At 38.0% G+C, this 17,680-nt stretch overlaps 4 protein-coding genes across 4 annotated transcripts; 3 read left to right on the forward strand and 1 right to left on the reverse strand.

Moving 5' to 3' along the window:
* Positions 1-1,131: 1,131 nt before the first annotated feature.
* On the reverse strand, positions 1,132-3,858 carry LOC108949977. Its single transcript, XM_018814261.2, has 4 exons — positions 2,586-3,858; positions 2,220-2,369; positions 1,700-1,824; positions 1,132-1,545 (listed from the first exon to the last, which is right to left on the reverse strand). The coding sequence occupies exons 1-4, from the start codon at positions 2,757-2,759 to the stop codon at positions 1,305-1,307; spliced, it is 690 nt and encodes a 229-aa protein (XP_018669806.1). The 5' UTR covers positions 2,760-3,858; the 3' UTR covers positions 1,132-1,304.
* A 187-nt stretch (positions 3,859-4,045) lies between these two features.
* Positions 4,046-5,470, forward strand: LOC100180713 (U6 snRNA-associated Sm-like protein LSm5). Its single transcript, XM_002126859.5, has 2 exons — positions 4,046-4,214; positions 4,793-5,470. The coding sequence occupies exons 1-2, from the start codon at positions 4,119-4,121 to the stop codon at positions 4,964-4,966; spliced, it is 270 nt and encodes an 89-aa protein (XP_002126895.1). The 5' UTR covers positions 4,046-4,118; the 3' UTR covers positions 4,967-5,470.
* A 914-nt stretch (positions 5,471-6,384) lies between these two features.
* LOC108949972 lies at positions 6,385-12,377 on the forward strand. The gene is made up of 3 exons (XM_018814257.2): positions 6,385-8,709; positions 10,131-10,262; positions 10,801-12,377. The coding sequence occupies exons 1-3, from the start codon at positions 7,606-7,608 to the stop codon at positions 10,999-11,001; spliced, it is 1,437 nt and encodes a 478-aa protein (XP_018669802.1). The 5' UTR covers positions 6,385-7,605; the 3' UTR covers positions 11,002-12,377.
* A 740-nt stretch (positions 12,378-13,117) lies between these two features.
* Positions 13,118-17,517, forward strand: LOC100181449. Its single transcript, XM_002122270.4, has 9 exons — positions 13,118-13,696; positions 14,300-14,440; positions 14,667-14,823; positions 15,141-15,281; positions 15,415-15,554; positions 15,966-16,176; positions 16,328-16,500; positions 16,721-16,990; positions 17,176-17,517. Exons 1-9 carry the CDS (start codon positions 13,307-13,309, stop codon positions 17,386-17,388), a joined length of 1,836 nt encoding a protein of 611 aa, XP_002122306.2. The 5' UTR covers positions 13,118-13,306; the 3' UTR covers positions 17,389-17,517.
* The last annotated feature ends 163 nt before the right edge of the window (positions 17,518-17,680 follow it).

Below are 17,680 nucleotides of genomic sequence, written 5' to 3' on the forward strand. Positions count from 1 at the left end.
AGTCATGCAGAACTTGCACAAACCGTTTGGCGAAAACCAAAAATTCAAAAACCTGTTTTATTCAGGGGAGTTATTTTACTCACAAGCTGAAATTGTAGCTTTAACTAATACTTCTAAAAGAAATTCTACTGTTTAGGATTTTTTTAATGAGGTATAGTAATTATTAATACATTTAAACTGTTTGATTCTGTTTTAATGTGAATTCTAATTACAGATATATACACACTATAAAATGCTCAAGAGTCGTGTATAAACATCCTGGTTAGTGGTTGCAACCGATGTTTGCATACGGACTCTGAACTCCCTTATATTAAACTTCTTGTTAATACAACCTTTATCAAGTAGATCTTGCCAATTTATTCCTCAGAAACAGCTAAGCCAGACTTCCCGAACTTTCTACAAGCAATTCGACAACCAATGCGAGTCACTTGTTTCCTTTGAAAAGTTCACAATACGTTCAGTTCACATCAGTACCCCACAAGCTGCTTAAAACCCATCTTTTATAAAAGACTGTATTTGAGCCCTCGGTCACAAACACAACGTTCCAGGACTGGCTAGACTAAAGACTTTAAACCGACATTACATTGCTTTGTTAACTGAATTAACTTATAAGCTATAGCCCTATAGGAAGTTGTGGGCGTAGAAATTCAGTCTTGGTTAATAAGTTGGTACGCACATATAGGGCATATTCCAACTAAGCTTGATCGTATCTGACATACACTCAATTTAATCATATATAGGCTACTGTATCGAATTGACGTCTGGCTGAAAAAACAATATTTGTTTATTCGATTATATTACAGTAAATTGGATCGTATTATTGGGAGGAGAGGAAATAAGGTTGGGTAATAAGAAACAGTAGAAATAATATCCGCTGTGACATATGTATCGCATATAAGTGCCTTTTCCGCTCATTTACAAAACAACACAAAGTTTATACGTCGATTTAAATAGGACAGCGATGATTAAATTAACTATAAGGCAATGAAGAAACGTAAATTTGAGGCATAATAATAATGAGGTATACTAGGGTGGGGGAAGAATGGGACACATTTTTATTTAATTTCTCGTCCCAGTTAACAGTAAACAAAGAACGTTCAAAGAATTATTAGACCGTCTCCTCACAACTCCCATCGACCTTTGTTAATTGTTTAAAACACGACCAGCAGGATATTTTGATAATGTATATAATGTGCTAAAGGTGTCCCATCTTCCCCCACGGTACTATATAATAATAAGTGCTATAAAGTATTATAATAAGTGCTACTGTTGTTATTTAGTCGTAGTAGTAAGTAACGGATTTGTTATGCGCTGCTTTTGGTTGACTGCCGGCCCTGTAGGTCTATACACATAACTTGTATACAATTGTCTTTTAGTTCGGCTTGTTTAAATGCAGCTACACCAGTGCATGAATCTCTATACGTTCCAATGTCAACCTTCTTTATGCATTTTGAGCCCAGTCTTGTGTGAATGGCCAATGCTTTCTCCGATGTTATAAAGCTTAACAAATAATTAAAACCAAGGTCTGCCAACAAATCCGCTTGCCTGTATAAAGGAAACGTAACAAGATGTAAAGATAAAGATTGATTTTGAATTTGATAAAAGAATTGGTTATTTCACCCACAACAAATGACAATAAAAAGGCATGAGCATAGTTGATATTTTCTTGCCCGCAAAAATGCAGGATTGGGTACATTACCGTGTGGCGAGTTGGGTGCCTATTCCACGGTTGGAATATTGAGGAGAAACTACTAGTAAATCAGCAAGTAATAGATTGGTGATGCCGAGCTCGACCCTTGAAATTGACTCAAACATTTCGTAGAGCTAATTAAAAAAATAAAAATAAAATAGTAAAAAAAACAGGCGTTTGAGACACAGACGGGCTTATAGGCATTTAATACGTATCTGATGGTTTTTGCATAAACCACTGTCGTTTTGTCAATGCATATATACCTCGTTTTGTACTTGTGCAACTTTTGATTTTCGCTTTCATTATTAATAGTCAGATAAAAAGAACATTTGTACGGTTGCTAACTTAGACAACGAACAATAAGGGTCCACCGAGTTTTTGGAGCAATTGCCGTTTAGTATATTGCACAAGGACATACATATACATCGACAATTGAAGGTGTGGCAACGTCCAGCCTCGATTGCGTATACCTTTCTTAATTTGTTCATACGCTATATAGTGTTCCGCAGAACAATAAGGTTTTACTTACTCTTTGCAAATATTGAATTTTAATTGGCGTTTGTGTATCATCTTCCACTTTGGGCTTTTTATACAAGTCATACTCCCCGAAAGTCACGCCGCATAGTTTATTTGTCACGTCATCGAATGCACCGAGACTCAAGCCTTGCGGGATCGCTTCCTGAAACGATGTGTTTTAAACGATAAGTTAAAAGACTTTCAAATAAACAGTGAATGATTGAATGAATGAGTGTAACTTATTTACCCTCGTGTGGCGGCGAAGCGATACTCGTTATAATACGAGTGTTCTGTTTCACAAAGAACCACCTGCACGCTTACACGAGTTACCATCACGCATCTAACTTTGTGGTTGATTATAGTTACCATATAAACTCACCCTGGCTATTTCACTGGAATAATCTAGAATTTCTTCTTTGGTCAAAAAAAGACACTTTGACGTCGACTCACGAGTGACGTAATGTTCTGACAGAAGCTCAATGACGTCATCAATGTCATCTTTATGAAGTAATCTATACGTAATGGAAACTTGTCTTGGCATGCCCTGAGTCATATCAGATTCGCAGCTAAATCTAAGGTGCAAAAATGAAAATGCAGAAATATATCAACCATATATACATTAGCAGAATAATACAACTGTAAATATAACTGACTGACCGCTTAAAGAGTTAGACTGCAACCCGCTGCTGTTGTTCGATTCATTATACCCACTTTATGCTCTTTATATTGTAGCTCTTAGCTTATTATAAATACGTGAATCAAATGTTCGCGATTTGACATTTGTAAGTATCATGATTGGACATACCACTATAGCTCAGTTTCTTTCAAATTGCTACTTACGACGAAATGTGCTGTACGTATCTGCTTTTTAATACTTTCTACTTATAATGATTTCTTTCTAGTGAATTGCGTCCGTTAATTTTCTTGCGTTGATCGTGTACGTCATGTCACTTGTTGTTCTGGTCATACAGAGTTCAAAAGTTATAACTCGTATTGCAAAAGATACTTGAACATTTTACATTTGTTTATGTTCATTTGTTTAAGGATAATAAAATTACCTAGCTTAAAATGCAATATTTTCGTCCCACTATGTCTGTTTAAAGAAGCATTATATCGTGTCTTGATATGGTGCACACGTTTATATGACAGAACGTACGTATTACAGACATAACCGGAAACAAGGCAACTGCATGTAGCCCAATGACATGCAATGTGAGGCCTACGTTGATAGTTACGTCGGTATAGTAGGGCTTTAGTAAACATTGCAACGTGCACGCAGTTGACATTTTCCTATAACTGATACCATAAGCACCTTAAACGTATATGTTTCCTGATCGTGTTTTAAGCAATTAGCAACACTCTTGGAATTAGAACATATCCCATTTTACCTCACCTTACTATATATCGGTGAGGTCCCATGGCCAAGCCACCAGTTTACGCTATTATTCCAACTGATACGGTAACACGTGATACTGAAATATCTAGACTTTGCTTCGATTCAAAAGAAATTCTTTGAAGTAGTAATACTAGTAAGTTCATTGCAAATTTGAATTTTGTGTTCATATGTAACTGGACTAGTCTGCGATTTTATAGGAGCTATGTGTATATAGCAACCACGTTTTTTTAACTATTACTGTATAGATTTTCTGTTATATAGAACATGATTTCGTGTCATGGTGATTGCGTTTATGGCGATATATTTGGGTTTACATTTTATTTACGGGTCAATGTGTGTTTAGATTTCTATGTAAAATTTTAATACCACAAAAGGGTTTGTCCCTCCAATAATACGTTTACCGTGCGTTTATTTTATTAAACTTTTCTTATATTAACGTCGCTAGCAAATGAAATTGTAAACCTTTTTTAAAATATTTATTAACCATATATTGTAGGTATTAAATCATTAATAATAATGGCAAATGCAGCAAATCCTTCCCAACTGTTACCATTGGAATTAGTTGACAAGTGTATTGGATCTAAAATTCATATTATTATGAAAAGCGAGAAGGTAAGTATGGATATTGTTGTGTGATAAACTAATTGAATGCATTAAATTGTGTTAATATATTTTAGTTTAACAACTGCTGTTTTTTTCGCTATATTCTGTCGTTTAGTTTATTATTCAATCTTAGCTACTGCTAATCAACTTCAAGGAAACAAGTAAAGTTATCCTATATATTTATATTATTATATTAAAAACTTTATTGGTGTACTATTGCTATACCCACATATCACTTAAAATGTCAAGTCCTGGCAAAATACGACTTGTGAAATAGTAAGAGATTGGCTTTCCTACCGCTGGTGAAAATTTTTGTTTTAAACAATACTTAGGCCTCCCTGAAAACAAATTATATCACTGTATAATTCATTTTTTTAAATATGGCTGTATTAAAAATTAGGTTTAAAATCATGCAAAAGGCGCTTTGTAATCAAAGTTCATTCAAGGGACCTTGTCTTCTGTTCCTGCCCCACTCTGTAGACTGTGGCAGGTGATTTCGGATATTTTTTGAGAAACACATGTTAACCATATTAAACTCATAGAACTACTCAAATATAAAGCTCATGCCGGCTCATTTATTATACCAGGAAATTGTGGGCACTCTTCTTGGATTTGATGATTTTGTAAACATGGTACTTGAAGATGTAACTGAATACGAATCAACTTCTGAAGGCAGGAGAATTTCGAAACTGGACCAGATACTACTTAATGGAAATAACATTACAATGCTTGTGCCTGGGGGCGAAGGCCCTGAAATGTGAAAGTTGTTCTTTATTTTAGTCTCATTTTTCTGATTGTGTAGGTTACACAAGCACAAGAGTCCACTTCTCAAGTTTATGTTGATTTAATTGTTTATACATGTGTGTCCTCTAATTGAGCCAAATTTTTAAAATTGCCTTTGTTATTCAATTCAGTGACTAAAAATTGACAACTAGGATTTAACGAGGATTTAAACTGAGTTAGTCATAAAAAAACTTTGGCGAATGCCAAAGTAGGCCAATATCCCTTTTTTGTTTTTATCCGTGGTTTTACAATAACGACTGGACTTTTTTATGTTTATCTGTGTTCCTGTATCCTTGCAATCACTTCTTTTGATAAGAAATTGTCTTATTCCAAATTAAGAATGAAAATTACAAAATTGTCAATTGCTACATATTTTGAAACATTAGTTATCGCTGAAAATTACAATCAAATTGTCTAAATAAGTTATACATGTGTACACAACATCTATACAAATATGAACTAGCTTTAAATTGCACAGATGTATTTCAGGTGTCCTAATATACATTAATTTAATGTGTATGAACACTATCCCTCCTTACCCCATCCCACCGTAAGATATAAATGTCTCGCGTTTCGCTGAAATTTGTTTAGCTATAGAAAATATGCACCAGCGTTACTGTCATATTCCATGTACAAACAAAACATTACAGTGCATATTCATAATCTTAAAAGCAGTACATTGAAATAGCAATGCAGCTCTACAACTGATGTGGTTAACTGCAGCGAAAGGAAAAACCAGTGAACACTTCAATATATTTCAAGTTTCGGCAATTTATTTAAATTCAATAACGCATGCCGGTGGCAATTTGCATTCTTTCCGACGTAATCTTAAAGAGGTGAACAGAACCAAAAAAAGTTTTCATTAATACCTAAATCTGGTGCTTTTGCTACTAGTCTGTTATTTGGTTGTGTCTGTTGGGCCATTTTGAAACATTTTCTGTTCCAGCCAAATTTGTAATCATGAGCATTTTGTACATGCGGATACGTGTAATTTCAAAGTATATTGTATGCTTTGTTGATCGATCGGGAGTCCACTTGTTATCAATGAAGTTGCACCATGGCCTACTCAATACATTTGAGTAGGCCATGGTTGCACATATATATATAATAGAATGGAGAAAGATGGGGCACCTTTTCATTCTATTTTCTCGTACATTTTAATAGTAAACAAAGAACATTCAAAGAATTATAAAACCTTGTCCTCGCGACTTTCATAGACCGTTGTCAATTGTTTAAAACACGATCAGGATATTTATATATTTTGTGCTAAATGTGTCCCATCTTCCCCTACCCCACTATATGCCTATGTAAGATACATGACGACCGGTATTTCATTCTTTAAGACGTTTTGTCAAGATATTGTTTCCTTCTATACTGTAAACTTCTGAACACTGCTTGTCGGTAACCAGCCCCTGTTTCAAAATGTCGTTGTCCGTTGATAATACCATTTGTTGTGGTTTTGACTTGGGTTTCTAAACAACGCGATCACGCTACAACAAGTCTGGTGCAAATGGCATGCCCTACTAAACTTGCATTAACAATCCGTCTTCAGTTGTGAGCTATTGATTCGACATCTTGTTTGCAAGTCGCTTGCTTTCGCGGAAAAGTGATTTAAAAATCGAACGGCCTTTCGGACATGCTATGGGAATTACGTTTACACAAATTCTTCAAAGGACCACAAATGCTATAGATTTTGTCGGAATGAACGAACCGGTGGCATCATACTCGGTAAAGGTGGTCAGAGGCGAAAATGTAAAACGTCTGTCTTTCAATGAACAATCTGTTCGAAACTCGAGCGCATTAATGCCAGTCATTCGTGGCATTGAAGGTCGGCAACGCGTCCCGTAGAATTTAACGGATCCGAATTCAATTAGTCGAAGGGCAATAAATAATTGATGTTTTCGCTAGACGCGCTTTGTTTTCTTACGCCTGTCTGGCTGCCTTAATTCGACGGCGCAGCAGAACGGCCCCTGTAGGTCTCTGGGGTAAGCTCGAGACAGTAGCACGTTTTGGCAAAAAGCGAAAGGTGGACCGCTGATACAGTTACCAAGGCTAGAACAGGCTATGTTAGCGAATTTTACCCGCTTAAAAATATTGTAGAAGTTTTAGGTTTTTGCCTAGAAGTATTTACTCATAGATATGGCACACGCTTCTGCAAAATGTCGAAAACTTTATTGTTTAGAAAGTCCAATAAAAGTTCTGCTTTCGTCGGCGTGTTTTTCATACGCAGCCATTAAGTTGTTACTCAGAAGTCCCGATTTCTAAACAAGATTTTGGACAGGAAGATTTTGGTGAATAAACCTCCTAGGGGACAAAGATATAGTGTGGTGCTGTTCTGGTTTTTTTAAACTAATTTCTTAACAACCTGGATTTAGTTGAATATTTGTCAGATCATTTTAATCAGTTGGCCTGGTTCGTCTCTTATATTTAAATTTCTTCTGCGATAGGTTTCAACTGAAAACCTTTTTCTTTTCTTGGCGCAATAGTTTAAAACACGGTTTTCCAAAACTGTTGTGATATTTTGGTAGAATGTTGTTGCTAGTAAGAAAAGAATGGATGTGACCTTTTTATCTTATAATTTCACGTTGGTGTTTTAGAGTTGTCGTATTGGTGTAGCATGACCATAATGCACGATGCAGCATCTCCCACTGACCATTGGAGATACATCGTTCGAGAAATAACGGACGGCCTGCGTGGTGCGAGGGAAGAGAGTGAAGAAAGCAAATGGAGAGATCACAAAAAGAAAGAAGGCAAAAAAGAAGTGGATGCGAACGCTCGAGAGAGCAGGAGTAAGTCTATGCGTGATGTAGGTATCCCATATGAAGAAGATCAAACCGACTTCACAAAATACAGCGGCGGTTTCATACCAATTGATTACAGAGAGCGAGAGCAGTGTCCAGATACTTCTGGGTGGCGAAACGGACACACGGGAACTCTCTCCTCAATACACGGTTTAAAACATAAACAGGAACCAGGGACATCGCCGCAGTGGAAGCGCTCCGCTTCTGTGAGCTGTGTTTTCAGTCCTGTTGGTGTTCATAATGTGAATAATAGAATGCTTCCTCTTGGCCGGGGGCAGTGGTACCCGATAGAAAAGGAAAACTACATTCAAAACTACAACGACGGATCAAGTGATGATTCAACTGAGTTCGTTCTTGTAAATGAAGCTTCAACTAGTTTTAAACGTGTTAACACCGTACGCGAAACATCCTTCTCCGCAAGGCGTGGTTGCCCTGAGACCACCCTCGAATACATTAACCACAACAAAGTTACATACCCCAACCACGTCCACAGGGCTCCTATAAGCGGTACTTCTGCAAGTGCCTTTTACAAAATCCCAAAAATGAATTCCCTTCCTCGAAACGTTCGCTCCAACCCTGCGCGCACTCATGCGTGGAGAGCAGCGGTGCGTGAACAATGTAGAGGTTCGGACCGCCTTGCCAGATCTCTTCCACACGACATTGTAAAGATTGGTGGCTTCAGTCAAAGTATGACGTCATCACCCGCCATCACCCTCTGCAGCAGCGGAATGCAGGCTTGTGACGTCACAAACAGCTACAAACTTTCGAAAGCGATCGCGAAATCACCGGTATCTAGAGTAAGAAATCGAAAGTCGGCGCTGCGGAAGACGAGACGCCGTCATCGAACCGGTTCATCCGTCAAGACTCGACATTGCAGGAAACGAGCACGGCTTCGTCGTAATTCAAATCTTTACACCAAGGTATGTCCAATTACTCATCACAGTTTTTTAAAGTAATTTTTTTGCGAAACGGAATGTGTATAAAAATGGCCGCTGTGGGACAGTGGTAAGAGCGCTGGCCAATTATAGTGAAAAATTACTATATTCGAAGTTCGGTGCCGGTCATTGGTCTAACCAGATCATCACTAACGGGTTGAAATATGACACCTATGATAAATGCCTGACGTTGCTGCTTCACTCCGAAATAAATTAAAGTGAATATAAATTCAACATGATAAATTCGATACACGTTTATATTGGTTAAATTGCGTTCCGGACCACTTTTCGATCTTCGTACATTTTTCGGATTTTTGGCTTAAAACACAACCAACATGTTCCATTGAGGTTTTTCTTATCCAGCTCATAACTTTGAAAGGCACGCGCCGTTGAACGGGCATCGATTTTCTGACAAGACAAAATTAATTTCCCTTGTGTTTGGTCGTTCCACACATTTATTCCGCTAAATGCACCGAAACTGCGAACGAGGGTTCTTGGAATTTTTATTAGAAATGATAACCAGCTTACATACGTGCCCAATAAGAATATAGTGCGGGCAATAACAGACCGTGCAAATTATGAACATAAAAGCTTAGTGTTTTCGAAGCTCCCACAGCATGCTTGGGTATAAGACACGGTCCTATCGATTGAAAGAGTCTCTTACGATTTCTACCGCGATCGATTGACACAGTGACGCACTTCCTACGTCATAAGACGATGAATAGACTCCCCAGCATCGGTTTAAAATAAGCGCTCGTGACGTCATTTCAGTATTGCGGCGTCATTACGAATTTTAAATGACATTTTTGTTTCAACCTGAATTCAAATTGATATTGACAGCATGTATTTAAGGATGTAACATTACGCCTAATGATCAATAAGTTCAATATTAATAAACTTCCAGTGCGTCGGAAGTCTCTGGCATCATGCGCCTGATAAATAGTTGAGCCATATTAATCAACAACGGATCTGTGTGTTGTAATAAGACACAATGTAGAATGGAGGAAGATAGGACACTTTGTCACTCTATTTTCTAGTCGCATTTGGTAGTAAACGAAGAACATTCAAAGAATTATAAAACCGTATCTTCGCGACTCTTCCTCTTTTTGGTAGTAAACGAAGAACATTCAAAGAATTATAAAACCGTATCCTCGCGACTTCACTATTTTTGGTAGTAAACGAAGAACATCCAAAGAATTATAAAACCGTATCCTCGCGACTCCAATATACTGTTGTTAATTGTTTAAACCATATGGTTAGGCGAATATTTGAACATTACGTTCTTAAAGTGTCCAATCTCCCCCCGACGTACTATATGGTGAATACACTATAAGATACATTGAACCATTTAAACAATTGAACTTCTAGTCAGTGGAAATCGTTTTAACCAGAACAATTTACCTCAGAAAATTTACTACAAATCAACAAATCGTAACATCTACGCTGAACCGGCGTCGGACAATTTCTTTTTGGCTCTGTTTGCATCTTTGTTTTGCTGCCTTCCGCTCGGCCTTGCATCACTGTGCTACACTTACAGAGTAAGAAACTTTGTTTTTCTCAATTTTTGCTGTTGTTGATTAAATTTAGTAGTGACTCATGCATTTTTTTAAATATCACCGAGTTGAAATTTTTAGGCAATTAAACTGTGTAGTTTGGTACACATGTCATTAAATCATCGACAAAATGAGTCATTTACCAAGCTTTAAATACCAAACTCAACTCTAAACCCAGATTTGAGTCACTGTTGACCACAAACACGTTTTCCTTGAATTAAAACTAGGACAGTTTTTGTAAACGATACCACAACAGTAAGGTCATGTTGTTTTCAACGTATGTAATTGATTTCTGGCGAACTCCCGACTTGTTTGCAAGTTGTAGTTACAAAAAATATCCGATGTTTTACCTTTTCTTGTTTGTTTGCGAATTTTTTAAATTGTGTTCTTGGAGGAGTGTAATATTTACAAAAGAAAAACACAAAACTTATACTACAGAATAGTTGGATTTGTTTTCAGTACTTAATACTATATACGGGTCAAACAACTTTTACAACTTGCCAGTAATTTTTACTCCCTCTAGGTGAAAAAACATTTGGCCAACAAAGACCACGACAAGGCGCACATGAGCTCTCTTCTTGGAAGAAGTCTTGCTAACACTGGTGTGATGCTGGGAATTACTGGCCTTGCTATAACTCTTGTATTTTTCATCGTCAGAGCGAATATGCCGTATGCTTCAATGGAATATGATTACTACTTGCCAGAATACATGAGCGGCGGGTAACAGAGACTTGCATTGGATTGCCTGGCGCACCTTTGGGTTACGACCGGGACTCTGAAACTTAGTTTTCTTCAGGCCTGTTGCTGTTCTTGCGCTTCCCAATTGCATCAATCCCTTTGCTTGGGATCACGCTTCAAAAGCGGAACAAAAACAATTGACAACCTGCGTTTTAGTTCGGACAGCAGCATGTGCTGTGTATGAACCAGCAAAGAGTTCATTCGCCACATTGCAGCGTAAACGTCGGTAAAACCGACACTTATATAGATAGAATTCTTATTCGTTTGAGTATGTGTCGTTTAAAACGAGCCTATAATGGAAAAGCTTCCAGAAATTGTACTATTCCCGCTTATAGTCTTCCGCGTTACTTTTATCCCCTTCGTAATGATTCCAAATAAGGTATATAGCTTGCACTCACTATAGAAACTATGTAATAACGCCATTATATTTGCATATATAACTTAAGTGTTATACACCGGATGCCGGTCGACCTAAAGGTTATCGAATTTGCCTTCAATATATTGAACAGAGAATGCAGAAACGGGCTCTACCGTCACAGCCGTCCTTCGGGGTCTGTATAATCTTTGGAGACAGTGACAGTTATTGTCTTGTTGCTCGAATCTGTAATCAATAGTCTAACTCTATAAGCAGAACTATTACGAATCGTTTCACCCCATCTTACAAAATTAAAATTGACCGACTCTTTCGTTTTGCAAAAAACAGTTGCCTTTATAAACACAAAGCGTCTTCAAAGTTCATTTGCGTCTTTCGCTGTCAAATCAATTTTATATACCGAGCAATATCGACCTTGTGCATTCAGCCTACGTCGCTTGGGCCTACTTCATCGCTTATGAGCCTTTTAAGCCAGTCTCTGCAACGATGCCATTCGCTGCAATTAATTATTCAGAGCAACCATAACAAGTGATGCAGATTTGCGTGTCACGTCAATGGCAATATCGAATGTTGATGATATCTCCAATTGTTCGCTATTCCCGGCCCGCATCAACCCATATCGACATGTTTAACACCACAAGTCCTTATTTATATAGTTGCAGTTTCATGGTTAAAGTGCGCACTGCTAATTACATTGTGACATACATTAATTATAGACAAATTCTACAATAAGCGGTCTATAGGCTGAACAAGTAACCAGTTTAATAGTTGGTAATTAGCCAGGTTTTATTTAAGGTATTTCAGAAGCTATCTACCCACGTTAATATATATTATACAACATAATGCGAGGTACTATCTAAATACACTAATGTTGTATTGTGTACAAGTTACATGTCAATAATATTATCTACCATGCAGACAGACCAGGTTCTCTACCTTAATATACACAGGGTCGGTGATCATACTATACACTGAGGTTGTAGTGTTATATAGTCACGATTCTAAGAAGAAACCTCATGCGGTGGGGTGAGATTTAGTGGTGTTGAACAACAAAATGGCGCCTCATCAACAGGAAACCAGTGAAAGACCCGGTAGCCCTAGGTGATTCCCCTTCGTGATTATCAGGTTCCGGTGTTTCACGGAACGTGTTACGAACTCGTCCGTAATTAAATCTTAGACACGAAGATTGTTTTGACAGCTCGCGGTCAGATGACAGGCGTTTCGAGAGATAGGACATTCGGTATTTGGCTTGCTTCCTGCTCGCAACGCACCTACGACTTTGTTGCGTAATCTTTTTAAAATTGCGGCTTCACTTTTAGGGTTTTGTTTGGATAGCTTGACCAAACAAATAGCTCCGTTTAATGTTATTTCCGCCCGCGCGTGTTCGGTATCGCTACCGACTCTTAGTGTTACGGGTAACTTGAAATCGCTACGTCACCAAAAAATTCTTTGGATAGTTTGACTGACGATACATCTCGTAAACTGGTCCATTTCTTTAGTTACACGCTTTTCTGCAAGGGTTGGACAACTGTTAGATTTTGCATTTACACAAAGGCTGCAGTGATGGCACACAGTTTTCTAACTGGTTGTATGGAAATGTTTCTGGATACATCTCTTTGAGCACGTTCGCCCCAATTTCTACGTGTTGCGCGAGAGCAAACAAACAAGAAAGCGAGAAAAAGTTTAAACTGGTATTTCCTTATAAAAAGACCAGTTTAGCGCCGAGTTTTAGAGATGACGAAGTCGATTGGCAATATAGATTAAAGGAAACGATAAAAGTAATCTGATTTCATTAAACCGCGCACACCGGTCAGAGAACTTTTAAAGTTTTAAGTTTGCCCATAGGCTGTTTTGATATTAAAGTAACCTCCATACTCGCAGATTTTATTCAAGTTTTCTTTTATTTTGGATCGAGAAAATGTTTTTATTACGTGTAAAGGGAAATTGTTTTCTCTGCTTGATCTTCATACTTTCTAATCTAATTTTAAGTTCAAATGCGAACCCAGAACGAACGGACAACAGAAGTACCACGAATGCGACGACTGTGGGCCCTCAAGTCCAAACAAACATCTCGACTTTGAACTCTGTGCTGATAAACTCGGAGGAGGAGGTAGGAGCGTTGAGTACGCCATCCGATCTTCTTCATCAAAACACCAGCAGCGATGGTACTTCATTCAATGGGAGTTACACCGCCCGGAACTTTCGGATGGAGACAAGCTACAGTTCGGGAAGATCAACTCTCCTCCCGAGGATTGTCCATCATCGTACTATGAAGACGTTTACCTCAGTACTGGCTGTTCATGTAAAAGTGAGTTTTTTCTTCCGAAATTTTATATATAGTAGTGTGGGGAAAGATGGGACACCTTTAGCACCTAATATTCCAATATCCTGATCATATTTTAAACAATTAACAACGATCTATGGGAGTCGTGAAGATACGGTTTTATTATTCTTTGCATGTTGCTTTGTTTACTACCAAACGGGACGAGAAAATAAAAACGAAAAGATGTCCCATCTTCCCCCACCCTACTGTATTTTTGTTGTTGTGGCTTTTATTTATCAGAATAATCGACCATATATCATTAAGGATGCTAACTAAAAGAATTTTCTGAACGTATATTTTTGTTGGAATAATATGCCTACGTTTATAAAAAATTGACATACCTCCGATGGTTATTAGTTAGAACCTGCTAAACTTATAAAATTTCCAACATAATTTCAGTTGCACGATGCATCATCATAATTTTACATCAGGCGGTCTTCACGTTTTTATATTTACTATATTTAGTTAAATGCACAATTCCATTTTTTGACTGTTCTTCATAAATCGATTGCAAAAAGTAAGACCGCAACATCGCAGTTTTATTAACACAAAGTTATATCCGATTGCTATACACATGTTTAACCCTAGCGGATGATCAGAAGCATTGACTGTCATTTCGCCCGCCGCTACTTCACCGACGAAGGAAAATGTGAAACCCTCTCCCGTATTCCAACTGACCAGATGCGGTTCTACGTCACACCGCCAAGAGTAAACACTGTGTACTCAGTGGTAGGTTTGCATTTAAAGTTTAAACCTTTCCAATTTACAATACACGAATGCGAGCACATATTACGTGCATTAGATTTAGACGGTTTCTAATGTTGTCTTAATACCAGAGCAACCCCATGTATGTAAACCTATTAGTAATGGCTGTGCCGTCTCAAAGCAGCTTTGCAAAAATTCCCCAGTAACGGTAAAGTTTTGGTACATATATAATAATAATTGCAATACTCAGACGATCCCCGAAGGCAGATTAAGGGACTCATCCTCCCACCACTCGGTGGCGGTAGTGGACCCATTTCCAACCGAAAGTTTCGGTCATCTACTTTTAGTTTTCTATATTGATGGCGCGACTAGACCATGGTGCAAACGGAAGCGAGGAATTGAAATAGGTAAATTCACATACAATCTTAAGCCCATCTTATACTCCATATGCGTGAGGTCCTTGAGGGCCTAGGACTCAGGCCGGATTTGGTCCATTTTTCCATCTTAAGCCTATACACAACTGCTTTTTTAGAAATCATGTTTGTTTTTATACTTAATCAAGCTTTTTTATATACACTAGTTTAGGAAATCTTAAGGTTTCACAATTGTTTTCTTACACAGTTGAATACAACTTGCTCTAACGTAGTTTGTGAACCTAGTCTGTTAACTCTACTTTTCCAGTTTCTCCATAGTGGTAATCGGTATTGTTTAAATTCCCTACCAGGTCCCGGCTTATGTCTAACACAAGCACGCAGAAGCGGATGTCGAAACATCTATCGTTCCCACTTAAGTCCTAACGACTTGGCAAAGAAATGTGAAATCAACTTCATTCCACTAGTGTATGACGAAATCACAAACGAGAATGGTATTTGTTACGTCAGAGTTTTCGAATTTAACTTCCCGCCATTTTGCAACGTGCTGTCAGGATTAGAACAATGAACCAAACACTTAAGTTTTATTATATCTTATAGACCTTATGAATTATGTTTGTTTCATAGCCGGACAGACCAGACAACAGTTGTTGGAATGCATGCCATACATATCTGGTTTCGGACCTTGTCCTAAAACTGTGGTGACCGAATCCACAATCGTGGAAAACTGCGAACTAATTGAGAACACTCGCCGATGTTATTCAAAGGTGAAATGAAGTTGTATTGACAGTTTCAAACACCAACAATAGAATATTAGAATTATATTACCTTTTGCACTCATTTTACTTCGGTTTAAAAATACCAACATCCCAAAAGTGTAATAATTGGTGATCTTAATTTAAGGAATCATATTTTTATAAATATGGCTAAATTACCAAGTTAGTATCGATAAAATTTGCGGGGTTTTGCTAAGGCAAGCTCGCAGTAGCATGTTTACAAGTTTAGTGTAAGTTGTTTTCATTCTGTAATGCCAAGTGTGGTCACGGGTTACTTCCTGTGAAAGGTCTTCTCGCGCGTTTGCTGTCTTAGTCGTTCATCACTCGTAAGAACCCGCGTGCCCTCACAGTTACGTATATACCTTGTCAGTTTTGCTATTCAAGCTATGCCAATTATCCCAGAAATTGCGAAGCAGCCAAATCAAATTTCCTCCGCTTTGTCGACTATACGCTACTTGTGATTACGCTGTGACGCTTTTCGGGGGTTGGAACGACGTTACTATGGTTACGCAGAATGAAGAAAACTTACGGTCGTTTTACACCATGCTTAGACGGAATGGTTTTCGAAAGGATAACATTCAAGTCTTCTACAATGGGAATGGAGACGTGAAACGTATGATACATGTAGATGTTTATGGTTTATTTCGGTTTTACTATATTGAGTACGAAAGACTTTACTGTTATTATACCTTTTGTTATATACTAGTTCTGTATATGTAGGACATGTATACGTAAGGTTCAAATTGTTGCATTGCGATTTTCAGTCGGCGAACCGTACAGATACGGACTACCTGCCAGTGAGAAGTTCCGAATACGAAATCACATTACAACAATTTGTAGAACTAGTCTTTGTGCTGATTCGTTAGTTATTTACATGAATGGACCCACAGACACAGAGGGTTCCCTTCTTCTGTGGGACAACAACGGAAACGGCGAGGTAAGAGTTAAAATTGCAAACCTTTAATGTATTCTGCCACATATACAAAATGATTTAATAGTTAATTTCTTTTCGGTTTTACGAATCTTGTTTTTTTTTTTTTTAATTTTAAGCTTGTGTAAATAACTGTGTCATAAAAAAACGATATTGTATGCTTGGCATACATAACTGTTGTGGTCTAGTAGTATTACGTAGTTTTCTCATTGCATGTTCTCTTTAGAGTGAATTATCAGAGAAATACCTTGTAACTGAATTTCTGGATGATATTGCTGGGTGTGACGCAAATCATGTCTTCGTTTTCGCGGATCAGAGTTATTCAGGAGTTCTGACGTCAGCATTACGTCAAAGAGTCGCTGCCACGACTCTGACGTCATGGGAGCGTGTAGTTCTTATTGCTAGTGGAGATACGTGGGACTACTCCTGGGGTCGTGACGTCACTTCGCATTGGAGCAGACTCTCCCCGCTGCAGAATGTTGCATTTGCATACGAGGTAAAGTTGGCAGATATAATTAATATAGTAGGGTGGGGGAAGTTGGGACACTTTGTCAGACGAAACTTTCTTTAATTTTCTTTCCGCGGACCTCTATTTAATGATAATCAGGAAAATAAGGTTACAGAATTATTCGGCAGTATTATCACGACTTAACTGTTTAAGTGAAAATTTCTACTTTCCAGGGCTTGGCGTTCACTCACAGCCTCCCGTCAATCACGCATCGACGTCACGCAGAGGACTTCACTTTATTTGGGGCACCTATCTCTGAAGGGTTGCCAGAGTATAGTGACAATCCCACTCGAATGAGACGACAATATATGGGGTGTCAGAAGTTGCCGCTCCCACAATGGTTAATCAACTTTCAAAGAAATCAGACCCCAGACACTAATACTTGAACATATTCTATAATTGCTATAAGTTTCTATTGTTTCAATCACCGCTTCTGGAGTGCTTTGTTTGTACATATATCTAAGCATTGCTTGTATTTATTTGAAAGTAAATTAAACCAGAAGTTTCAAATTTAATTTTACCTCGAAGGCGTCCTTTGTTTATTCTTGAATAGCAGAACAGTCCAGTTATAGTAGGTCATATTGCGCACCTGCATTTCTGATGGCTGGGGCATTAAAAGCAATATACCTACTGTAGTACACTCCGCCTTTAGTGCAATGCATTCCATCACATTTAATT

Source organism: Ciona intestinalis, chromosome 12 (assembly GCF_000224145.3).
Source record: "Ciona intestinalis chromosome 12, KH, whole genome shotgun sequence".
Classification (NCBI taxonomy): Eukaryota; Metazoa; Chordata; class Ascidiacea; order Phlebobranchia; family Cionidae; genus Ciona; species Ciona intestinalis.

Bases quoted from the DNA above. Each gene is read 5' to 3' on its own strand.
- LOC100181449 (XM_002122270.4), top strand. From the start codon at position 13,307: ATGTTTTTATTACGTGTAAAGGGAAATTGTTTTCTCTGCTTGATCTTC. The intron at 15,282-15,414 runs GTATTTGTTACG...TTTGTTTCATAG, and splicing joins CGAAATCACAAACGAGAATG to CCGGACAGACCAGACAACAG. The intron at 15,555-15,965 runs GTGAAATGAAGT...CAATTATCCCAG, and splicing joins CTCGCCGATGTTATTCAAAG to AAATTGCGAAGCAGCCAAAT.
- LOC108949972 (XM_018814257.2), top strand. From the start codon at position 7,606: ATGACCATAATGCACGATGCAGCATCTCCCACTGACCATTGGAGATAC. The intron at 8,710-10,130 runs GTATGTCCAATT...AATTTACCTCAG, and splicing joins ATTCAAATCTTTACACCAAG to AAAATTTACTACAAATCAAC. The intron at 10,263-10,800 runs GTAAGAAACTTT...TACTCCCTCTAG, and splicing joins CACTGTGCTACACTTACAGA to GTGAAAAAACATTTGGCCAA.
- LOC108949977 (XM_018814261.2), bottom strand. From the start codon at position 2,759: ATGACTCAGGGCATGCCAAGACAAGTTTCCATTACGTATAGATTACTT. The intron at 2,370-2,585 runs GTGAGTTTATAT...ACATCGTTTCAG, and splicing joins ATTCCAGTGAAATAGCCAGG to GAAGCGATCCCGCAAGGCTT. The intron at 1,546-1,699 runs GTAATGTACCCA...TCCTTTATACAG, and splicing joins GGCACCCAACTCGCCACACG to GCAAGCGGATTTGTTGGCAG.
- LOC100180713 (XM_002126859.5), top strand. From the start codon at position 4,119: ATGGCAAATGCAGCAAATCCTTCCCAACTGTTACCATTGGAATTAGTT. The intron at 4,215-4,792 runs GTAAGTATGGAT...TTATTATACCAG, and splicing joins TTATTATGAAAAGCGAGAAG to GAAATTGTGGGCACTCTTCT.